The sequence below is a fragment of the Podarcis erhardii genome (assembly GCF_964252035.2).
Source record: "Podarcis erhardii genome assembly, chromosome: 10".
Taxonomy (NCBI): Eukaryota; Metazoa; Chordata; class Lepidosauria; order Squamata; family Lacertidae; genus Podarcis; species Podarcis erhardii.
This window is the reverse complement of record NC_138500.1, coordinates 44,708,463-44,733,605: the sequence shown is the minus strand read 5'-3', so window position 1 is coordinate 44,733,605 and position 25,143 is coordinate 44,708,463. Positions and strand designations below refer to the sequence as shown.

At 39.0% G+C, this 25,143-nt stretch overlaps 1 protein-coding gene across 2 annotated transcripts in view; it reads left to right on the top strand.

Moving 5' to 3' along the window:
• Window positions 1-24,787, top strand: part of TRHDE (thyrotropin releasing hormone degrading enzyme) — a 203,209-nt gene extending 178,422 nt beyond the window's left edge. For both annotated transcript variants that reach the window (XM_081878691.1, XM_081878690.1), the window contains 7 exons: window positions 5,048-5,195; window positions 7,903-8,000; window positions 8,871-8,978; window positions 16,895-17,062; window positions 19,718-19,858; window positions 22,969-23,050; window positions 24,013-24,787. In XM_081878691.1, the coding sequence (XP_081734817.1) occupies window positions 5,048-5,195; window positions 7,903-8,000; window positions 8,871-8,978; window positions 16,895-17,062; window positions 19,718-19,858; window positions 22,969-23,050; window positions 24,013-24,156 (889 nt within the window). In that variant the 3' untranslated portion in view covers window positions 24,157-24,787. The remainder of the gene's footprint in view (window positions 1-5,047; window positions 5,196-7,902; window positions 8,001-8,870; window positions 8,979-16,894; window positions 17,063-19,717; window positions 19,859-22,968; window positions 23,051-24,012) is intronic.
• The last annotated feature ends 356 nt before the right edge of the window (window positions 24,788-25,143 follow it).

Below are 25,143 nucleotides of genomic sequence, written 5' to 3'. Positions count from 1 at the left end.
AAAAGATAACACTTGGACACAGAACTTTAAAGCACAGAACTAGAAATGCAGCACTAAAGGAAATCTGGATGAGCACTAAAGCACATATTTTTCACCCTTATCTGGCTAAGTACAACCCCAAAACACTGGTATTAAAGCATGTGTCTTCTGTCTTCATAAGTTATAATTTTAGCCCTCTTCTGACACTAAAGTTAGGGTGAACACATGAGGAGGAGAATAGGGGAGGGATACACTAGCTCTGCCTACCATCACTATTCTGGTTGCTTCTAACTTACGGACAATGACTGCAGTAGTGTGTGCTATGATATAACAGGGCTGCCCATGTGTTATTGGGGCTCTAATGCATGTAGAAGTATTTATTTCACTCCTAGTTGTAGTGTCTGAAGGGGGCTATAGTGTTGCTGTGTTCTGTTTCACTTGTCAAAGCAATGAATATATTTTATTATAACATTAACATCAGTTAATGTATTTAATTTGCTTACTTTTCTATTTTGCACTGTGATAAAAGTTGTGAAGTGTAGGAACAAGTTGACCAAGAACAGGAAATGCCAGCCCCAAATTAAGAATTCTTAAACTGTTTCCTGAAAAGACTCGAGGTTTTTCCAAACCTTAATAGATTTTCATGATTAATAAGCCACAGGGCTCTTTCTTTAAGTGCCCCTTCTTTGAAATTGATGTAAGGATGGCATTCTTAAGAGACTTGCACCTTATGGGTCACAATGAGGCACATGAAAAAGGTTGTAAGTGATTTATTTATGGCTTTGTAAGTCAAAAACTGACTTTGTGCTGTCAGTTTTGACTTATACACATGATTCTTGTATGATTTCCTCATGGACAAATAGCAGCTTCTGGGTAGGGAGAAGGGGATTTAAATGGGGGAAAACAGTATAGGGGAAAGTGTTAACTTTCTTTCAGGAACACAGCTCCTATCCAATCTCTGCCAGAAACTGCTTTTAACTTAAAACACACATGCACACCTACCCCTTAAGAGATCCAATCACAGATCTCCAAAAGCCTCATCTAGATTGACCTTCATTTCGACTGTTTGGAAATCATAAAGGCCTTGGAAAGAAATGTGGGAAAGTGTGGGAATTTGAGGAACTGGGAATGCTTGTTAGATTATATTACTCACAATGTGACAATATTGATTGAAAGGAATGGGAAAGCTGGCTTACTTGCTTCATAAGGTATTCTCTTACCTAACAATGCATACAAAGCATCTGTTATTGTACTTCGGTGCAGAAGGTTACACCTAAGTGATCTTTATTTATATTAATTTCACTGAATGAATTTTGAACTAAACATTTTAATAATGTCTATTGTAAGGAGCAAAAGCTTGTAAGTCATAAGCCTATTGATATATCCTTCTTTATTTTCACAGCAATACTTTGTAGTAAGTGGCTGTTATTATTTTATTTTGGACTTCACTGGTGGGTAACTTCAGCTTAATTGTAAGCACTTGTCTAGTCCACTGATAATTTCGTACTTGAAAACTGACCTCTAAGATACAGAGTGCAACACATTCTTCCTCTGGTTCACATAGGCTCATTGATTACAGTAGCTAAATGTTATGCCTTCATTTATATGAAAGAAACATACAACCCCTTAAATGCTCTCCGTGTTTTGGAAAGGATAGTTCCCTGAATTGTCTGTTGGGAGCATCTGTGTAGCAAAATTAAAGTGTGAATTTGTAGTCATCTTTATCACACTAATCCTTCCCCAGAGAGCCAAATTTAATTCATTACAACATCCAAAGTCTTCAAGCATATTCAAGGTAATTGGATCCATATTATCCCCTAATGATGTTGTTTAAACCCCTGTTCAAACTAATGACCAGAAAAGTCAGGGTTTTCAGACCAATTTAAGCATCAGAAATTAGAGCAATAGACTGCAAGAACATTCAAGGTTTCCACCAAAGCCAGTGAAACACATTCAAAACCTTCCCAAATATCAGCTCTCACATGCAGAGTTGTTGATAATGTTCTCTTAATGCATTCACAAGGAATAATACGGTTTCTGTGTAAATGAACATTTTGTTTATCTTGTATTTAACCTTCATTATTGCATCTACATTAAAGTTTGAAAATCAAGACCACAGCCCTCAGTGGTGAACAATTTAATTGAGTGGGATTACTGCGAACTAATTACTTTGAGGAGAGCAGCTTTTTCTTTCAATAGCTTTCTGAATTCTGTTATGCACTAGTATGATCCATAGCAATCTAATGTGTGATTCACAACTTAGGCATTGACTTTAATACTTTTCACATGTTCCAACACAGTCTATTGGTTTTAAAAAATCTCCAATTATTTCCTATGAATTGCCAAAGGCAGTAATAAATTGATTGATTTTAGATACTGCTAATACTTATGTTGGCCTGATACTTTATTTAATAATAATAATAATAATAATAATAATAATAATAATAATAAAATTTATTTATATCCCGCCCTCCCCAGCCGAAGCCAGGCTCAGGGCGGCTAACAACACTAAAACAGTACAACATTATAAAAACATTATAAAAATTAATTAAAATCAAAATTGATGGCAACCATAAACTAAAGTTTTGTAAAGATTGCCAAAGGAGGGAGTCAGGCTGCGCCCTGACCAAAGGCCAGGTGGAACAGCTCTGTCTTGCAGGCCCTGCGGAAAGATGTCAAGTCCTGCCTGTCAAGTCCTGACTATAATTGTGTGGTTATAGTCTTTTGATATTCTTCATTGTGTGATCCATCCAGGAATCAGTTTCCACGAAGGGTGATATAAACATGTTTTAAAAAAATGTTCCAAGGCTGAACCTTGTCAGTAAAATATGGTTCCATCATTACTAAACACTGATGAATTATGTCAGTGTCATCTTTTCTTCTAATGTTGTGGGGAGCCATCCTAACACCTGGCCATGGAGCACCAGGGCTGGATGGAGCATTGGAGCTGCTACTTCATCCAAAGGCATATCTCTTGTACCAACCAGATCAGAAAGTGGCCGGAGAGTATTTTTCTTAAATTTAGCTGTATCAGCTCCAGACTGACACAGCAGAGGGGCCTGAATTGGGCTTCTATCTGGCTGCACAATCTGTTTAGGATCTAGTGGATCCTTGGCTGACCTGCTGCCACCCCCATTCTGACCAACCAGATAGAAAGTCCCTATCTCTAATCCCAGGTTAAACGTTCAGGCAAGCCCTGACTGTGCTCTCAGATTGTCTGCATCCAACTTAAATTCCACCCTCTATCTCCTGATTGGCTGATTGACTTGCCAGTTCCCACTGGAGGCAGACCCAGGGCCTGTCCATCACAGGCACCAGCAGGGACACTGCCCATGACATCTCATCTTCTCACTGTTGCCTTCCAAGGCCTATACTGTTTGTCCATGGCTCCCGTAGCTGTGATGAGCAGCAAAAGAAGCACCAGGAAAATATGGGGCTTAACATTTGCCAATAACTCATAATTCTGTGTCATTCTCAACACTCATGCCGTTATCATCTACTATACAGTAATACAAAAGAGCTGTGCATAACCATTGAATCATTAGAGTGAAATGTAGCACCTTTCCTTTCATGTCGTACCCAATGCAGTGTATGAATTTAACACACATTGCACTAAAAATAGCCTTATCCTTTGCTTTATTTTCAAGAGGAAAAATCTCTGAACAACAAATTCCACTGAATTTTGTGTTCGTGTCATTTTCTTGTGTTCCATGACAATGCACAGACACAACAGTGCAGGCATGAAACAATCTTTGTTACAGATTTACATAAGAAAAAGTAGGAGTTGTCACTTTGTAAGTGGAGGTGGGGATATATCTGAACAGCCATAAGCTACTCACGTTCTGTACATCCCATATGAAGCAGATGATGCAGAGTGCCTTTTAGAACAGTAGCAACTAAATCACCTCATTCCCATTGTCTCAACACTGCCAGCCAGTTTGTGACCAGCTTGGGTTTTCTAATTTTGATTTAAGCACATCTCAGGATGGCTCTGGTGGACGGTGGGCTCATGAATTTATGGCTCACTTGTATGTGGGACTCTCAGCACTTTAATGCAACACTGTTGTTTTTGTGACAGAGTCTGTTGGACGGGTTTTGGATTTATGGTGGAAATAATTCAGAATGGAGTAATAATTTTCCCTTGGCAATTACACTACCATTTGGTACTTTGTCCCTACGGGGAAAATGAATGTACTGAGCTCTATCTGTGAGTTCAGTCGCTCAATGTAAGTGAAGAAACCAAGGTCAGAATGCAGCTGCACAACTCACAAATCGTCCCTTCAGAATTAGATATGTGGTCTTTAGTTAACTCACTGAAAGCTCCTATAATGATTTCAGCAATTTAAATATTTATTTTTGTGTCAATCAGTTAGGAATCTTGCTATTCATATGATGTTATGGTTCTCTTTTTCTTTTTTTGTGAATTAATTGAAAGTATTCTGTAGTATTTTCATTTAATTGTTTTCCCCCCATGATGCTTCTCCACCGACTGATGGGATTATGCCTTCTAAATCTCCCCATGTTTCATAGGAATTGCTAGCAAACTAATAATAGCTAATAAATATGAAACACGTTGCTTTCATAATTATTCCAAGCTACTATTATATCAACTATCATGGCAACATTAAAAGGTTGAATGTGGCCTATGTCTTCTCCGTTGAATTAATAAATGTTGTTGGGAGAATGTTGGAGCAAGATGGGACTATAATGAAAAATGGCATCTTGGGAGTTAGCTTCTTCCTGTTTAATCATAATGACCTTATAAATATTTTCTGTAACAAATGTTTGTGACTGTTCAGTTCCTATCATCAGGCTTTTTTTTTTTTAATCCTTTTGACCTTGTAGACATGAGTTCATTAAAATTATATGTTATGATGCATAGATTCATTTCTAAAGAACACTCTGTATTTGAAAACTTAAAAAAAGAATATTGACCTCATTGTATAATATAATGAAATGATTATAGTTTTTTATTTGTATCTGCACAAGGAAAAGCTTACCTCAGTTTCTAGTGTCACCATGACCTTTTTCCAATTAATGATTCACAATAACTTCTTTGATTATACAGAGCTGGCTATTTGCCTCAGAACATTCCACTAGAGATTATCAGATACCTATCCAAGGAAAAGGAATTTCTGCCTTGGCATGCTGCCAGCCGAGCCCTTTATCCACTAGATAAATTGTTGGACCGCACAGAAAACTACAACATCTTCAATGTAAATATATTTGTCTTTCTTTCTTGTGACCACTGAACTATTGTTGTCCAGCCCAGTAAAATCCTGTAACTTGCTTAGGGCTTTTCTGCATAGCCAAGGTGGATCCCAAATGCATTTTAGACCCTGCCCCACAAGTTCCTTTTTATGTGTGTGTATATAGTTGGGCAGGGGGAGGATGGACTATTTGCCTTTAAAACAAAAGAAAACCAGCAGATATGCATTCCCAATACTGAAGAGAAGGGCACACTGTCTTCCAGGGAATTGAAAAAGAAAATAAAAATAAATAAGGGGGTTGTATCATGATTCATCTAATAAGTTAGGAACATATGAAACGCTGAGTCACCTCAGTATACACTGACTGGCATCTGCTTTTCAGTGTTAGAGACAAGGATTTCCCCCAGTCCTATTTGCAATATAGAATAAAATATAGAAATTGATGTAGCTCAGATGATGAGAGCGTGGTGGTGACATCACCAAGGTCGCAAGTTTGATTCCCATGTTGGACAGCTGTATGTTCCTGCATTGTAGGGAGTTGGACTAGAAGATGATCCTTGGGGTCCCTTTCAACATGATTCTATGAAAAAAGACACATTCTGCATGAATTAAATGCTCAACAACATATGGTCTGGTTTAAATGTAGCCCAGGACCAGTTAGAAACCTAAACCAGCTAGCAACAAATACGAGACGAAAATGTGTGTGTCCTATAAAAGTTTATTTCATTTTTTTTGAACTTGGCTCATGCATTTTGAGCTTTCCCCACCCTTTCCCGAAGGTCCTTTGCCACCTACATTGACACAAGTATGGGGGCAGAGGGTGGCAAGGAATTATTGCAGCTCCATGCTAGCGTGATGCCTCCATTCTTTCATCCTTCTAATGACTGCCAATGGACACTGACCTCTATGCAGTGTACCCTTCCTTCCCTGTCATGCAATGCTGAAATCAGAGTTGCCAGCCTGTTGTTCCCTGTGCTGAAGAATCATTATAAATGTACTGTATCTTTTGCTGACGCCCTATTTAGTCTGACTGGGGAAAAATGCAATTTGAGTAAATAATAGCAAAAACATTGCTGGCTTATTCTGCATCTTCCCAAGGTATCATGCGAGAGCTGACAACGGACTTCGTAAATTAATTTTTGTCACAAGAATAACTTACTTGCCAAAAGACGGTATATTGTCATATACCATCCTTATGCAACTGAGTGAGCTGCTGTGTAAATAAAAATTATTCACTCATATTGTGCTACTATAACGTAAACTACATTCTTAAAACTGAATTGAATTTATATTTCACTTAAACATGGGTATTTGGCAGTAAGAAAATTACAATATGACTATGATGGCAGAGGCATACTTTACAGCTTGTCATAAAAAGTAAAGGTCCCTATTGTGTAAGGGTCAAAAGCAGAAAACTTGTTACGCTTGCCTTTGTAAAAGTGCCAACAACTAAAATGACATTGAAATACAGGCATCGTTAAATTGTCCAATCTTGAGATGCAGCTCACATTATTCAATATTATCACATCAATTGGCTGTGCCTACGTAATGGTTTTGCCATATCTGTGCATATAAAGACAGCCAAGCCTATCAATTTCATCTCTGTGTGTGGCCTCAATGTGTCACTTGTAAATGTTTAATGACGGACATTACTCAAACATGCATTTTTTAAGTCAAGAGTTGCCTAGCAAGGTAAATACTAGCCTGTCTAAGCTAGTATTTTCATACTTGTGTCAAACATACATCATTACATGTTTAAGAAAACCAGGAATGATCCAGCTGACTTCAAGCACTTCTAAACTCCATTCTTTCAGGAGGATTTTTAAGTTGAGCTGGGAAGAATTTTTGGACCCAGGTTTTCCTGTCCATTCATTGTGGTTGGCATAGAAAGAAACTTGTGAACATAAAATGTGCCTGCTGGATCAGCCCAATGGCCCAGTCAGTCCAGCATCCTGTTCTCACACTGGCCAAGCAGGTGACCATGAGTAGTCCATAAACTGGACATGAGCACAACAGTACTCCACCTTAAAATTTGGGGGAAGCATTTTATGATGTGGCCAGGCGGTCCAAGTGTATGTTCATTCTCTCTCTGCTTTGAAAGTGGATATGGCACTAGTGATTCTCTCTGAGGGTGCATTCATTTGGAACTACAGTGGAGCCTTGGTTCTCGAACGCCTTGGTACTCGAACATTTCTGCTCCTGAAAGCCAAAAACCTGGAAGTAAGTGTTTTCAAACGTTTTTCGGAAGACAAATGTCTGATGTGGCTGTCGGCTATTGATTCCTGGGTTCCTGTGCCAATCGAATGGTGCGCCTTGGTTTTTGAATGTTTTGGAAGTTGAACGGACTTTCAGAATGGAATACGTTCGAGAACTGAGGTACCACTGTACTCAGCCTCTGAAAGCTAGGATTCCACTTATGGCCACTGGCATGGTTCCCACTTTAAAATCAGACCTTCTACACACACACACAGCCTGCTGCCAAACACAAAGCCTCACTGTGCAGGTTGGTAGGTGTCACACAACAAGTGACATTATCTCATACTTTGAGCCCCACTGATGACACACATGGCTGAAAAGATAGGCTACTACTATCTTTAAAATGTCACATGTAATAAAACTATTTTAAAAGCTATCTTTGGACTGAATGGAGCATGTTATCTTTTAACTATGAAAATATCTGATGCAGGGTTCTTTTCCCCCTTTTGTGTTTCAGGAATATATATTAAGACAAGTTGCTTCAATGTATCTTAAGCTTGGATGGCCAACAAATAATTTGGACAAATCATTTGTTCAAGCTTCCTACCAACACGAGTACTGTAACACTTTTCTTTTCCATTTTTAACAGTTGTAGAGCATTTGTAGTGAACCAAACTCCATAGGCTTAATGAACCTGATGCTTATTTCTGGGCACGCTCCACTGATTATCGTAAGAGAGGGCTGAGTATATTTCCACTTCTCTTGTTGAATCAGTGGGACATAAAATTGCAAAGGATTGTGCCTTTTGTTTTCATTTTGGGGCTTTACTATTATGAAAGTGTCTACTTTTACTAGGCTCTGAAAACTAAACTGCTCCTTAGTTATGATTTAAGTTCTAGCTACATTTGGGAGAAGGACCAAGACCAAGGGGCATGCATGCTTGTAACTGGCTGGCTTTGTAGAAATGTAATTGCTTATTAACTGATTTACCATTGTAGGATACTGTGGTCTGTGCACCACCAGTGGTCCACGAGGTTTGTTTAGGTGAACTGCAGTGAATCTGTGGATTAGTGGTTCAAGACAGGAGGGAGCACAACCACCTTATTAATTATCATATAGATTTTTAATTATATTTAATTTCTTATATTGCATTTGATTGTATTACAATCTGAATTTTATGGGATTCAGTTGCAATACAATAATATATAACATATAAAAAATAAAAGAATAAAAATCTTTTTATATATTATGTATTATTTTACAAAATAAAATTGTAAAAATACAATAAAAATGCAATACAAAAGCTAGCACAGTGCATTACAATTGCTACAACAAGCAAGACCTTCAGCAATTTTCAGGTGGTCCATTGGGGGAGAACCGCTGGTTTAGATCTTGTAACCAATTGTGCATTTTCATTTGAGCACTTGAACATATTCATTAATATGACCCTAACACAATTTTTGTTTCTGCTTTGGGGTTACCCAGGGAGTTACGCCGTGAAGTCATTATGCTGGCTTGCAGCTTTGGTAACAAGCACTGCCACCAGCAGGCTGCAACCCTAATATCAGACTGGATTTCCAGCAACAGAAACAGGTAAAAAAGGATTGCAGCATGCATCTCCTCTTTTCCTCTTAGTTGGAATTACTGGAATTACTCCCCTCCTCGCTTTTTAAAAATACATTTTACCTAGAGATTGACATGATTTAAAAAAATTAAAATGAATTCAGTAGTTGAAATGCAAATTCCAAGAGAGAGGGGCTAACATTATTATTGTTGTTATTAAAATTGATATCTCACCCAGGGCAGCAAACAAGAAGCAACAAATCAATAAAACTTCTTAAAAACAGTTCCAATACAGATGCAGATGCAAACTGAGAAAAGTCTTACTTATAACACTTGTTGGAAGAGAAAGTGTTCAGTAGACACCAGAAAGACAACAAATTTAATCTTAGTACCATTTCACTGAGCCACTAGACATCGTTGAAACCTACCATTAAGTGAAAACTAGCAAAACTATTTAAATACATGCATTTGTTTAAATGTGTATTGTGCATCAAAATGGAGTTTCTGAAATTCATCTCCAGTACTGTACTGTGAAGCAATTGCTTTCGGGAAATTAAGATGTTTGCTACAGCCCTTTCATGTGTGAAGAAGTGCATTACTCACACTCCTTACTTATGACAGCCTAGTGGCTCAGCCTAAAAAATTAAAAGAATTACCATAAGGTCTGCCTGTGCTCAAGAATCAGCCTTGTTAACCTTTTTAACCTTCGCAATGCATCAGCTTTGAAAGCAAAACGTGTTTCAAAATACATTATCCTTTTCAGAGTTTCTTCTGGAGATAGATTCACTTAATCTGTATTCTTACTTACGAAGCACAAGAAAGAAATGGTGACAGGAGGAGGAACACCAATCATGTACAAGTTCTCCAATTATATCATGTTTATTTACTCAGTTTGGCTACTCCTGGATCTAACATTGGAGGCTCAAGTAGCATTGGGCTAGGAGTGCATATTTCCAGCTCCATCTGCTTTCACCAACTATGGCCCCTCTGGGACACAGATCACGAGTACTCTGTGCTCCCTCACTCTGGTAACCTTCAGATTGGACTACTGCAGTGCATTCTGTGACTATTCAAACACATTAACTCAGGGGTCAGCAAGGTTTATCTTGCCTGGGCCATATCGGTCCTGCAGATATCCTTCTGTGGGCCAAATTGCGCCCCCCCTGATTTCTGGCATTTGTGCATGCACAGACGCGATTTCCAGTGCCACAGAAGTGAGTCCATGCACTGCGCCAGTTTAGTGCAGCGCGTGAGTGGGCACCTCAGTTCGGGGGCAGCTTGTGGGCTGGTCAAACGACCTCCATGAGCTACTTCCGGCCCATGGGTCTTAGGTTGATGACCCCTGCATTAACTGATCCAAAATACAGTAGCCAGATTATTGCCCAGGGTTCCATTTAGAGTTCATGTAACCCATGCTTTGAAGCAGTTGTGCTGGTTTTCACCTTATAGAAATAAGGCCATTTCAATGTGCTTACACTAGTGTTTAAAGCCCTGAGCAACTGAGGCCATGTGTCTTCTGCCTTCATAGTCTGTGGGTAATATTGCAAATCAGAACAACTTTCCGCCTATGTTTTTATGCTTGTTTGTTTCCTTAAACTCATTAACAGCATGTTTAACTAGTCACAGAATGAAATTGGCCTCAATGGAACTTTCTCAGCCTTCTGGACACTCTTGGATAAATTTTTAATGTGTCAGTGAATCTACATCTCCCTGCACATATAATTCTTTGTTCTGTGCTATGTATAGCCTTAAGGATGTACTTTAAACAAATGGTGGCTACATTATCTATGCAGGTGTAAATGAAGTCATACAGTATATTATTTTAGAATAGCACAGAGAGAGGATAGCAACCAATGTTGCCGAAATTAGTTAATTAACAGGCTATTGCAACAATGGAGTAGAGTCTTGCAGTGAAATCAATAAAGCTGTTTTAAGTAGAAAGAAGAGTGTGCTGAGTACAACTTAATCAAGACTTTAGTGTTGTGAAAGAAGACCCAGGGCATATATCCAATAGGATTAAGGATTAACATGATAACAAGTAAATACAGGCTTTATTGTCTGGCAATGTCATTAAGAAGACAGTTTATTCCCTACGTCTTTTAGATTGTCAAGTAAAGCAAAGGGTTGCTTGCTAAATGCTATGGTCTGGATATATCTATTAATTTAAGAACCTCATGAGTGACTTATAAGCGATTTAACCACAGAACACAAGGACTAGTAGGGCCACTTAGTCCAAACACCACATTGAAACTTAACTATCCATTCCAAATATTGCATGTACAGACCAGTGATTATAGTTTTATTTTATTGTTTCTAATATTGAGACAGGGAGTTGCAGTTGTGTAGAGACTATTACCAGATTTGCTAGTGTGCATAACCACATATCGTATATAAGTCCTAATTTTGGAATTAACAGTACTACTCGAGGAATCTTTACTAGAAATAATTGTCTGCATGCTTACAGAATTGAATTATCTTGGATAACTTTGCTTACTTTGTGGAATTTCAATCAGTATTTGTGTGCTTGCTCCAGAGAGCCAGCAATAACCACGCAAGTTGCAAGTGCAATGTTTATTTATAAACCAAGGTTTAAAGGTGATAGCAATACAGGTCAATACAGTCAATAGCGATACAGTCAATTGGAAGTGACTTAGAAGCAAGGAAACAGCTTTGTGGGGTGAAGCACCTGTAAAGAAACACATAATAGAAAGGATTCATGCATTACACGGGTAAGCCAACCCATATGCTGTCTGGACCATGTGCTTAGTTACTGTAGCAGAGATTGGGAATTATGAGGTGGAATCTTAGATCCAAGTTCATTATAGAAAAATGAAGATACCAGGAAAGTTGCATGCAAAGTAGTTGCTTTTTTCATCTCAGAGAGCCAGAGGCTGGTGAGATATGGAGATAGGTCCGAGGAGTGAGGCACTGTAGTTATGGGTCTCACTGAGGAAGGGATAGTATGAGGTGAGCTTCTGCAGTTGTCTCTGTGATGGAAGGAAAATTGTAACAGCTAGACTGAAATGTTCTGGCAAGGGAGAAGCAGGTGGTTAAGGTAATTCTTCCACCTGTGAAAATGTTGCCCCATACTGGGGTGCTTGGTTAGCCAAACCTAGGATAAAATCAGCAATCCACGATTAATAATAATAATAATATTTTTGGGAGGGAGGGTTATTGATTTGTTTTTGCTGTATTATGTATTTTGGGTTCTCATTTTGTATTTCTATGTTGTGAGTATGGTTTGTTAGGAATTAATAGTGCTTATACCCAAATAGCAGCAGCAGTAGTAGTAGTAGTAGAAGAAGAGTTTGGATTTGATTTCCCACTTTATCACTACCCTAATAATCATCATAGCATTTAAAAGAGCAATTATTACGTTCATCCAGAATTTTGAAAAGTTAGTTCTTATTCATATGGGAGTGTTATATAAAACAAATCTGTAATCAAACACACTGAAAAGCTTTGGCTAAATTCTCAGAATTAAAACGGGACATCTGATTAATTTCCTTTCTTAAATGTTTCCCTAAATGGTTTGAAGCATGTCACTAAATCAAAGAGCTGCCTAAATTGCATCCAATTACATTTTAAGAAATTAGAACACCATTTGCCTAGAAGATAAATAATTAAGGGCCTATTTTATAAATGTATTTCCATTTGTTAGAACTTAGTTTAAACAAGAACAAGCATGTACCAATTAATTATAACTTAAAAGATTATTCTTAACTCTTTGTAAAGCTTTATTATTAATCATTGAAAAAATAGATTTCTCTGTAAAGGCACAGCATGATTTTAATTGTTATTTTTTCTGTTTAATTTTTAACATTTTCCAAAGTGCTTAATTTTTAATCAGCAGCTATGCTAGCCACATATTTTATCCTTGCCATGTCTCCTATGCAAGATAAATAAAGTTAAATAAATCACAACAGTGCATGTATTCAAATGAAAGCCATTTAAAATGCTTTCAAAACTGAAGCATACTCTCTGAAGTATTGATCATAGCTTTGGTTTAAAAAATGAGTGCAGGCGAGATAGCCCAGGAGGGGTTTATTCTAACAAAGGAAGATCTTTGGCAGTATATCCTTAAATAACACTCAGCCACCATTTCCAATTCCCTCTAGTTAACGTAGCAAGTGAATGCTTTCTGCTCTTGCATAAACACTGAAGTTGGGCGACTAGAGCTTTAAAACCATGGAACTGTTAAACCACCAGATGTAAACCTTGAAGATACCTTCTGTCTAAAAATCTAAAAAAAGAGAAAGAAACCCAAATGAACTAGAGGGAAAAGGGTATATAAAATTATGGTATGGATAAGTGAATGGAGAGAAGTTCTTTTTCCACTTTAATAATTCTAGAACCTGGGCTAATCTAAAGAAGCTGAATGGAATATTCAAAGCAGACAAAAAAGAGTATTTATTCACACCAGAATTAAGTTACAGAATTTGTCAGAAGTAATAGTGATCACCACCAACTTGAGCCACTTTGAGCCATATGCCTGTAGTAATAATAATAATAATAATCTTTATTGCGGTCCAACGACCCATAACATTGATTCAGATTAAAATACAGATTCTGAAGTGTTATTTGTTTAGTCATGGGCCTGTTGATCTTTGATTCGTATTACTACTGAAAGAAACTTTGCCATGGCCACTGTGATATCATTGGACTTGTCGTCCAGAAGATATTTGATATAGTAGGCTTCGGGTTGACCCAGTCGATTTTACAATAGTGGTTTAATCAACAGTTCCTTAGCTTGATCATATTGTCTGCAATGCAATAAAATATACCACATGCAGTCAACGTCCTGAGAGCACACACAGATCCTATTTTGATAAGGAATACCTCTCAGTCTGCCATTCAACACTTTTGATGGGAATATATTTAATCTGGCTTTGGTGAAAAGACGCCGATATGTTGGTACAGACAAATTTCTCAGATATGCAGGTGTCTGAAACTCGAACCCATAGTGAATTTCTACTAATGGGCCACAGATAACATGAGATTGAGATTGGAGATCACTATGTGATATGTCCCAGAGCCTTTGCCTCAGAGATTCAAGGGCGGTATCATAGCCCAGATGGTACAGAAGAGAAGGTGGCATACCAATCAAAGTGGCTTTTCTAACCATAATTTTCATCCATGAGCTGGTAAACTCCTCATTGTTTAGGTATGGAATCCATATGCCTGGGCATCACAAACATGAGGGTGCCATGAGCTCGTATCCTGCTTCCTGGCTCCCCAAACACATGGTTGGCAACGTGCAAAGCATGATGCTAAACTAGATTGGCCTTTGGCTTGATCCAGCAAGTCCTGTGGCAACTGTTATTACAGATAAAATTTGGGGGGAGATTGTTGCTTTTGTATATTTGTGATTCTGCTCTTTTTAAAGATAATTTTTTATGTGGGTGTTCATTGTTTTATGTATTTGTGTATTTTTTTTTGTAATTGTCCACTAATAATTCAACAAAATTGTACTCAGTGCAGTTTGAAGTATAGTTGAAATAGATGTGAAGTGGATTTGTAAATGTATAGTGCAATCCTATACATATCTACTGAAGAGTAATCACCACTGAGCAAAGGATACATGGAGGATGATAAATAGACTGAATTTTCATAGAAATAAACTTTAGGAAGCAAGAGATAAGCACCTTCTTACTGTAGGAAGTGATAAATATTTTCAGATGGTGCACTGTTCAGCTCAGGTATACTGCTGATTGTATCCCAGCATTTGGTCTGTGTGCAAAGCTAATGAGACAATCAGCTTGAAAGGAATTGCCTCTATTTTTCTTTTTGCAGATGTCTTGTTGGCTTACAGCCCTACTAGTAGGGAAAGCCTTTTGAAAGCCATCTAAACGATCAATAATTTTAAATAAAAATGTAAGTGATAGTTGTCTGCTGCCAATTGACGGTACAACCCTAACTATGACTTCAAGTATGAAAAAAAAAGTTTTACACTAATAAATATAAATGTTTAAGAATAAGACATATTTTAAAGCAAGAAAAGGAGGGCTACCCTTATGCTATTCATATAATCAGTTATCAGTTATCAATATATCCACATATGCTCACACATAATCAGGGCTTACAGTGATTTTTATAATCCATTTGAATCAAGAAAAGCTTTTGCCTAGCCTAACTGCAAAACTGCTTGAAACCGCAAGTTCAGACACTGACCTTTCCCCCAGTACATTTTACACCCTAGAGAAAAGGGGAAGCCATAAATCAGAAGGCGCTGGTACAAATCTCCCCCTCAGATCCAGACTAAAATGGTCCATGAAACAGGAAGGGCCAAACCACAAAAACTCCCTACATGAGCAGATGCATAGGGGAGTTAGCGCCAGGAGATCCCCTCCCCTGAAGTTTCGTTTCCCTGTTCCATCAAACTAGAGAAAAGGTCAGACTACGTTACTGTACAGGAAAGCAGAAGTTGGGAGTGAACTCTGTGCACGGCCAGGAGCATGGCAGAAAGCGCGCTCATTGGTTATTTTTCGCTGGCGTTTGTGATTGTCTCATGATCTGTGATGCGCTCAGGTATTTAACCTCAGAACTTGAATGCTTTGGGGTCCCAGTCTCAACTGGGTCTATTATTGCTCAGCAATAAACCTCACCTTCTTTTTCTCCAAATTGCTGCGTCTGTCAAATCCTTTGTTTCATTCTAAGTGGGTACCATTTAAAATTTTACTTGCTTCAATTTGAGATTGGGACCAGGACGGTAATCATTTTTTCATCGAATTTTGTATTGGACTGATATGAGCATTGCAGCCTATTATTCCCTCCGTTTGTGCCATTCAGCCAAACGCTTCTAAGGAGGTTGTGCAGGTATGAGGTAGACAGGTGATGAATTATTCTCCCAAATCCTCTGCCTATTTTTTTTTTTGTTGCAAGTCCAGGTCAGGGATCCTGTGAAGTAGACAGCAACATATTGCACCTTTCCCACCCCCAACTATAAAGTTGATCCCTGTCTTCAGTTGGGAATACTCCACCCCACTGAGGAAGGACTTTTCACTGGCTTTCCTTGGGAGTAGAAGGGGAGTTTGTCCTTCACACTTGGTCTGAAATAGGAGTGGGAGCTTGCATAAATAGCTTGCTCCTCCCCTGAGACTTCCTTCTCTGATTCACAGTGGCATCATGCTCTCCTCCTCTTGAGCAAAGTGGGCTTAGCCAGTTTCCAAAATGGAGCTGAGTGGGGAGCATCCTAATTTGGGGGTCCCTTTTTTAACCCACTTCAGTCTGCTCTGAATTTGATTGGCTTGTGGTGGGTTAGGGCTTAATTTGGCTATTTGGTTGGTTTGTCATTTCGTGCAGGCAGATAATGGTCAGCACCCTGAGGCATGTTGGATGAAGGGCACCCCACTAACCGGCCTTTATTCTCGGCCGCTTTGCAGGGCTGTTTGGTCTGGTGCTCTTGGGGCCTGGCAGGTGCCACCTGTTGAATGCTGAACAGGGGTGGGACACGTACCTATCAGGGCATGTACCTGCAGCTTCCCTTTATGGGAAGATGGCTTTGCCTCCCTTCATGATACCTTGCATGAGGGAGTTTCTCTGGGGTGGTTTGGCCCTTAGCAGCAGGCAGGAGGAGATTTTCTGCCTGTTAGCACAGATTATACCTGCCCAAATTTTAATTTGGTTTGGTTCAAGTTTTCCTTGTTATATTTCCTACAGGTACAAAAATTTTGCCCATACTTCCCTGCCCCCCCCCCTGCAGTTTATAGCTCAGGGAGGGAATTTTAAGTCAGGGAATCAACATAAGGGTCATAAGTTATATTCCCTTACCCCTTTCACCATTTTAAAGCATAGGGAAGTCAAATTACAAAAACATAATTTTAACCTGCCCAGTCCACTTGTGTCACATGACCAGTATAGCTTTAAGATGTATATTCTTTTGTTGGAACATCTTATTAATATAATATTACTAGGATATGTTTTTTTCTCCCTTCTTTTTTTAAAAGAATACCTCTTAATGTAAGAGACATCGTCTACTGCACAGGAGTTTCACTGATGGATGAAGATGTATGGGAATTCATCTGGATGAAATTCCACTCTACTATGGCAGTATCGGAGAAGAAAATATTGTTAGAAGCTTTAACTTGTAGCGATGACAGAAATTTGTTAAACAGGTATGCTAATTTAGTTGACATTTCCAGCCCCCCCCAGCTTGTTGTTGACATGATCACTCCTGATCACACCTTCTCCAGCTCTGAGGAGCCCATCTTGCTCCTTGGTATGCACCAGAGCTGATGGTGAGGAAACAAGATGGGAGACTGCTCAAATGCAAGTGAAGGAAAACTCCAATTAAATGCAGTCGAACAGTGGTGAGGGCTCATTATCAAGCCTAGCTAGTGGCAGTGAAGACAGCAAAGAAGGCATAATTTGCTGCCTCCCTTACATTCTCATTGGGCCATCCAGGTAGTGCGGGCCTTTTACATTCTGTTCCGAAAGAGGTGACAGAACCAACGATAGCTTGCTGTGATTTGTTTGCAAAGTATTTTGAGGATAAAATCGCTTGCATCTGCCTGGACCTGGACCCCACTGTTACAGCAGATGAATCTTGAGAGGTGAGAGCCAGTGTGGTGTAGTGGTTAAGAGTGGTAGTCTCATAATCTGGGGAACCAGGTTCGCGTCTCCGTTCCTCCACATGCAGCTGCTGGGTGACCTTGGGCTAGTCACACTTCTTTGAAGTCGCTCAGCCCCACTTACCTCACAGAGTGTTTGTTGAGGGCAGTGGCGTAGCGTGGGTTGTCAGCACCTGGGGCAAGGCAAGTAATTTGCTCCCCCTAACCCATGGATTTGCGCCCCCTAACCCTAACCCCCAGATGTTGTGCCCGGTGCGGCCGGCCCCCCTGCACCCCCCACGCTACACCACTGGTTGAGGGGGAGGAAGGGAAAGGAGAATGTTAGCTGCTTTGAGACTCCTTCGGGTAGTGATAAAGCGGGATATCAAATCCAAACTCTTCTTCTTCTGAGCACTGTCCAGGCCTGTTATGTTGGTTGAATTTCCGTTAGTAAGGCTCAAGATGTGGACAAGGTGCTTGGATAGGTCAGGGCCACCACTTGCACTCTGGATTCTTGCCCTGGTTGGCTCATAAAAACTAGCAAGGAGGGGACAGCTGGCTGGGCCAGGGAGGTGATTGATGCTTCCTTGCAAGAGGAGGTGTCCCCTGCCTGCTTGGAGGAGGCAGTGGTAAAACCACTTCTCAGTAAATACTCCCTGGATTTGGAAAATCTAAGTAATTACTGGCCAGTTGTCTCCTCTTCTTTGGCAAGGTTCTAGAGTGGGTGGTCACAGATCTGATCTAGGTACTCTTGGAGGAAACTAATTTTCTAGATGCACGTCAGTCAAGGTTTAGGCCAGGTTTTGGTGCAGAAACTGCTTTGATGCCTGGTGATTTCTGTTGGGAGAGGCACAGAGCAATATCAGCTTCAGCTGGTGGCCCAGTTGCGCCCCTGTCGGGACAGGGACAACCTAAACTTCTGTCATCTATGCTATGGTTTCCTGTAGGTTAGATTACTGCAACACGTTATACATGGGGCTGCCTCTGAAGAAAGTTTGGAAACTTCAGCTGGTGCAGAATTCTCCAGCTAAGTTGCTCACCGGGGTGGGGCAATACAGTTTGAACATACAGTGCCAATCCTGGTCTGACTGCACTGGCTGCCAATTAGTTTCCAAGCCCAATTCAAAGTGCTGGTTTTGACCTATAAAACCTTAAGCAGCCCAGGATCACATTACCTCAAGGACTGCCTCTCCCCATATGGACCAATCTGTACCCTGCAATCATTATTGGACGTGCTTCTTCATGTGCCTCCTCTGTGAGAAGTCTGGAGGGCAGCAACACAAGAATGGACCTTTTCTGCAGTGGCTCCCTACTTGTGGAATGGTTTTCCCTGGCATCTTTGTTACATATCTTTAGGCACCAAGCAAACTCATTCTTTTTCTCTCAAGCCTTTGGCTAATTAAACAATCTATGGCCTTTTGAACTGGGGGTGGGGTATTGCTTTCACTTGTTGTTCTGGTATGTATTTGTGAGTTTTTATATTCTAAACGGCCCTGTAATCTTCGGATGAAAGGTGGTATAGAAAATTAATTAATTAAAAATAGTAATATTAGTCATAGTATCACTTTGTTCATTCTTCCACAAATTTAAGTATTTTTAAATCTCTCTTGTGGAAGTGTTTGTGTGTGTTTTAGTGGTTTTTCTTCTTCAGATTAGTTATTACTTGATTAGTTCCAAGAGAATAGCATATAACATAGAAGAAAAAACAGAGCAATACAAATAATAGTATTTCAGATCTGCTCATGGCACTGGAAACACTCAGGACATATTTAAAGCTTTTTCCTAATAATCAAAACTGATATCTCCTTTTTGCAGATTTTCAAGACATATTTGTGTTATGTGGATAGCATTTCTTCCAAATCATATATTCCAAGTTTACTTGAAAATGATTGCAAATCTCACTTAAATTTTGGGTAAGCATAATCTCAGAGTAGCATTTAGGATGAAATCTAAAATGAAGCAATTCAGTTTCAGGTTTTATCAAATATCTGTCATAGGCCAATCATGAAACAAAACACTTTTTCTATCACACAAAGTCTTGCTTCTTTTCTGTACTTTATATATAAAACAAAAGTCCAGGAAAGCTTCTGCAATGAATTTCAAAATCATGTAGCAATTTCTAACCTTCATTGCGAGTGCCAGGATGTCTAATAGCTCAATATTTTAGTATTTATGCTGGCAACAACTAACCATTTCTCCTCCCTTCTCTTCTTATTCAAGGCTTCTTAACCTGTCTCTCAATTCAGAGGTTGTCCTGGATCAGGATGCAATTGATGTCATAATCCATGTAGCTAGAAATCCACATGGAAGAGATCTTGCTTGGAAGTTTTTTAGAGAAAAATGGAAAATATTGAATGCAAGGTAAAATATATGCCTATCAATACAAAACAAGTGAGAGTACTGGCTGCAACTTTCTTACAGCCACTTGCTTCTTCATTGTTTCAAATATTTAGTTTAGTATTTATTTTATCTTAACAATTGTACATATTATACACATGCATAAGTAAGCATTTTGGATCTAAACCTCTTGTGCATGGGGAAATTAACACACAAACACACCTGTCTTCCCATCGGTTGTAGTGAGAGTTGAATCTGGGGAGAAATCTGTGACCATCCCATCTCAATGCATTAGCAAAGTTGTCATTTATTACTTATAATGACAGTTAAAATACACTGCAGTTTTCATTACCAGCACTAATACAGTACAGTTTATACGTTATTTAGAATCATAGAATCATAGAATCATAGAATCATAGAGTTGGAAGAGACCACAAGGGCCATCGAGTCCAACCCCCTGCCAAGCAGGAAACACCATCAGAGCACTCCTGACATATGGTTGTCAAGCCTCTGCTTAAAGACCTCCAAAGAAGGAGACTCCACCACACACCTTGGCAGCAAATTCCACTGTCGAACAGCTCTTACTGTCAGGAAGTTCTTCCTAATGTAAGGTGGAATCTTCTTTCTTGTAGTTTGGAACCATTGCTCCGTGTCCGCTTCTCTGGATCCAGATTTAGAGTTGGATCCAGACTAACAGAACAATTCTAACCCTCAAACCTCCATGCTGGAGAGGGTTAGGATGTGGTGATGGTTTCCTCCACTCAAATATGTTCAGCTCTGCAAGCAGGGGGGCTGTGTTGCAACAGAAATCCCCATTGCCCATTGAAAGTACAGCCATGCGGAAGCTACTACCATTGGTATCCGAACCAGAGTAGCCAGCATAAACCACTGAAACAAGGTGTTTTGGGAACATATCTGGGCCAACCAAGGAACCACTAAATCCTAAACCAGCCTAGCTACTGGTCATGGACCTGATTAAAGGCTCTTTAATGTGCTAGCAAAAGCTGGCTTAGTGAACTGGCAGTTTTACAGCACCCCACCCCCCACATTTGCAATAAAGTTCCACCACTTTATTTAGCCCTGCTGCTCCCAGGCATTAATTAGGATTGCAGCCTAAATTAGTTGAACTTTTTTCCTTTGCTTTCAATGGGAAGAAATTATAATGACTGCATAGTGACATCCGTGGGAACCGAGTTCCATTAACTTAGGTCTGGATCTAGCCCATAAATTTTATGAAATGTCTTCTTTTCAGTTTTCAGATTTTTCATTTACTACAATTTATTCATTCATTTCATGAAGTTTATTACCAGGGACCTGCTGGCTACATTAAGTTTACTGTATCCAGATAAATAGCAAAACAACAGCAAAGAAGAAGCAGGAACTTTGAGTTGTATTGAACTAAGTACTCAGCACTCAGAGTTGTATCAAATTCTGAGTACTGAGTACTTAGTTCAATACAACTCTATAAATTGTTGTATCCAACTCTATAAGAGTTGTATCCAACTCAAGTGTAGGAATAAACATACTGAAATTAATTGCCACCACTAATCTAAGTCTATTGATTACAGTGTCTACACTAAGTACAACTCAGTTGGATACAACCCCTAATTGCTTTTCTTTACCTGCAAAGGAGGGGAAAGAGAAAAGAAAATGTGCCAAGTCCAATGCTCACAGCAATTTATTCATAATTTCTCAAGTCATGGTTTTGGAGAGTCATCTGAACTGAGTTATTGTTTTTGATACCATCCAGCTTTATTTTACTTTTTAAAAAGTTATGAGCTGTCAACTTCACTATTGTGGTAATATCCCAATCTAATATCTGTTCTTTCTTTGCTGATACAGCTCTTGGTATCCAGTGTTTTGCAAGAAGTATGTTATATGTTAGCATAATACCCAGGGGACCTGATATTGATTGATTTTTGGTAAGGGTGGGCTGGAAAATACTTCTTAACATTCAAGCAATGTATAGGACAAACATGGGGGGGGGGGAGAACAACATAAATTAAAAGTGAATTTAGAACTAGAATCCTTGAGGCAACTGATAATGTGAAAGAGAAACGGCAAGCTGTGACAAAGGGCATGATCCTTTGTAACACAGTTACGCGAATGATATCCTTAGTGACCCACTGACAAGCCATCACATCATGAGTAAGTGGGGTGGATCATGTTAGATGATGATATGGGAGCTATGTTCAGATCACCCATTTCCCATGACAGCCTGGCTTGTTCCCTGTGCATATGCCAGAGGCAGGGGGACAGGACTTATTATGCCCTTGGAGAGGAGGCTACTGTACCATCACAAGAGCAGGGAAATGCCCAGAATACCTATGATACAACAAAAGAGCATCAGTATTGCATAGGAAAAAAGTATCATGGCATTATTCACTTGAAAATGGGAATGAAGGAGTCTTTTCCACTTAGAATACAGAGTCACTGCTATGTAATTGCCATGTAACTTAAACAATTAAACTTAGAACAGTTGTGTCTTCCATTTTTAAGCAAAAGAGTGGATATAGCCAGTCAGATCCAATAAGTGTTAGTTTATGGTGGGAAAGGCCATACCTAAATGGTCATATAAATGTTGGTGAGTTCCCTCGCCTTTAGACTGTTAATACCAGCATGTATTATGCAAAGAAGTTACAAACCAGCCAGAGAGTCTGTAGTCTGAATATCAGCTGGTCTTCCCCTAACTTCCTATTTTTAGTTCTGCCATTAATAAGCAGGTTCTTGACCCAGTGTGATCGGCTGGCTATGCTGCATAGAGAAAATTATTTATTTCATATTGCATCAGTGAGCCAAATTGCTTTGAATGGAGTTTAGTAGATATATTCTGGTATGATGAATTCAGATTTGGTGGATTCATATGCTCAACAGAAAGCATTTAATAAGTTTAGTGATAAGGGGGGGGGAACATTATGCTGATGTAAATGTTAGGTTTTAGCCTTAAGGATATGACCCAGCCTGGCTATTCTCTGCTTTTATGGATTAGACTGTATATATGGACCAGAAACATCAGGTAAAACTGTAACTGTCATAATAAAACTTAAATGTAATAGATATATTTTAACATGTAAATAATCAAGGCATTGTTGTTCAATCTATTTCATATTTGCATTTTTGACCTGCTGTTGAAGATATGGGGAAGCATTATTTATGAATTCAAAACTTATCAGTGGAGTCACAGAATTTCTTAACACAGAGAGTGAACTAAACGAGGTAAATATTATGCAGTTCGGTGCCTTGAAGTTATTTTATATTCATGTTCATTTTGATGTCTTAAGTGTTACATATCTAAAAGTAGCCGGGCTACATACAGTAGCCATAGTGTTTTGCCATGTAATGATACCTATCTCTGCTTCCTCAGCGCCTTATAATGGTGTGTGCAGAATGGCTGCACTAGAGTTTCATTTAAGGGAAAGGCAGCCTTGTCAGAACACCTTCCCCCCAAATCATTTGTGTTTCTACTCAAAAGTAAATCTACTGAGTTCAGTGGGAACCTTTTCCCAAGGACTACCTAACAACAAAAGCCTACATGAATAGGAGGTGTGGGGCCTCTTGGCATTAGTTCAGGCATACCTCCTATGTTTGCTTAGAGTAAATTTGCACGGGATTATAACCTCTAAAAAATGGTGCTCATAATAGTGTCAAGCAGCCCCTCAAATTGATGCATAAACACCCAGCCATTTACAATAAAGAATTAAGGATGTTTTACTAGCCTAATTGAGCACATCTTTTATAATGGTTGATAAACTGGGGCTCTTCAGAGAAGAGCCTGAGTGTTTTAGTTTTAAGTTAATTTTAGCTTCTAAGTTACATTAGGAGTGTTTCCAATTTTCTGTATGTAGTTTCTTATGTAGGAGTAAAACTTGATAAGAGCCCAGCTGTCTGCAACATAAAGCAGCTGGGCTACAGGAGAGACGGAGGAAGTGATGTTAATATAATCAGGCATTGGCGCGTCAATATCTTCCAGCACAATTTGAAGCAATTGCATCACACCTAATTGATGCAGTCTGTTGCCTTATTGCATTTTGTAATAAATCTCCCTGTAAAATATTACAAGAACTTGTTTCAAATGTAGAGCTTTGTCGTCAATATCCAACTTGTTCATATGCTTTGGAAGAAAAGAAAATATGCACATCTTTTCAAGTCCAAATTAACCTGGGAAAATTGCATTTCAGCTAAAGAACTTTATAAAGGCCTACGAGGAGGGATCTGCTGCCTCTTTCTCACGAGCTGTGGAAACAGTGGAAGCCAATGTCCGGTGGCAAATGCTTTATAAAGAAGAATTATTTCAGTGGCTGAGAAAATCACTGGCACACTAATCAGTGTTTCTGACCAAAACTTAGCACCAAATTGTGCAGCCAGGAGGAGAAGCACAGTGTGACATTCCAAGAACTTTTGACTGGAAGCACAATGAAGACTGGTTAAAATGGAAAGAATATATAGATATATTATATTTTTGCACCAATCTCCTCAAAACTAAAAGGCAAGGGAAGAAAAGAACTAAGACAGAGAGAAAAGGTCATGAATGCTTACAAAACCAAGTCCCCACTGTACCATGGCCAAATGTGATATTAAGTGGTGCATGTAAATGTTAATGTCAGTTTTTTGGGGGGAAACCCTCAGAATATTTGTGCATGGTTGTATGGTTCCTGCCTGTATTCTAGCATGCTTACTTAAGGTGTCCATATTTGTGTGTGAATTTCTGTTACATCCAAGATGGGCATTATGCAAAAGCACAAAGACTATGACAATCAGTGTCACAACAGCAACATAAGGTGGAAAGAAGAACGTAAACGATCTATATGATCAGCCTGTGACTAACTGTCACCTTTCCATGGTGTAGGTCAGTTATGTCAGCACTTAGATTGTCTCAGTTACGATTTGGACATTGACCCTCTTTTTGAGTTGCAAATGATTATACAAATTAAATGCTCCCCTATTATAAATCAATGATACAGACACGGTTAGAGAGATTTTATTCTCACAATATGTTATAATTCCAAAATTTATTCACTGTTGAACAGCTAACAACAAATTTAGCCCTCTGATCACCATACGTTTAAATGGTTTATGAAATGAGTTTCACATATGTTCTTGGACAAAATCCATAAATCACCCTTATGTGTGGATTTTAGTGTGCAAAAAATACTCATTAGGTGTAATGCAGAAAGTATGGTAATTAATTACACAGCTACCGATGCTTGATATCATGAAAAATATCAAACCAGCAGAGAAAAATAAAACAGAATCTGTAGAGAAACAAGAAGATCTTCCTAAATAATGATCCAGCTGTAATGATCCAGTCA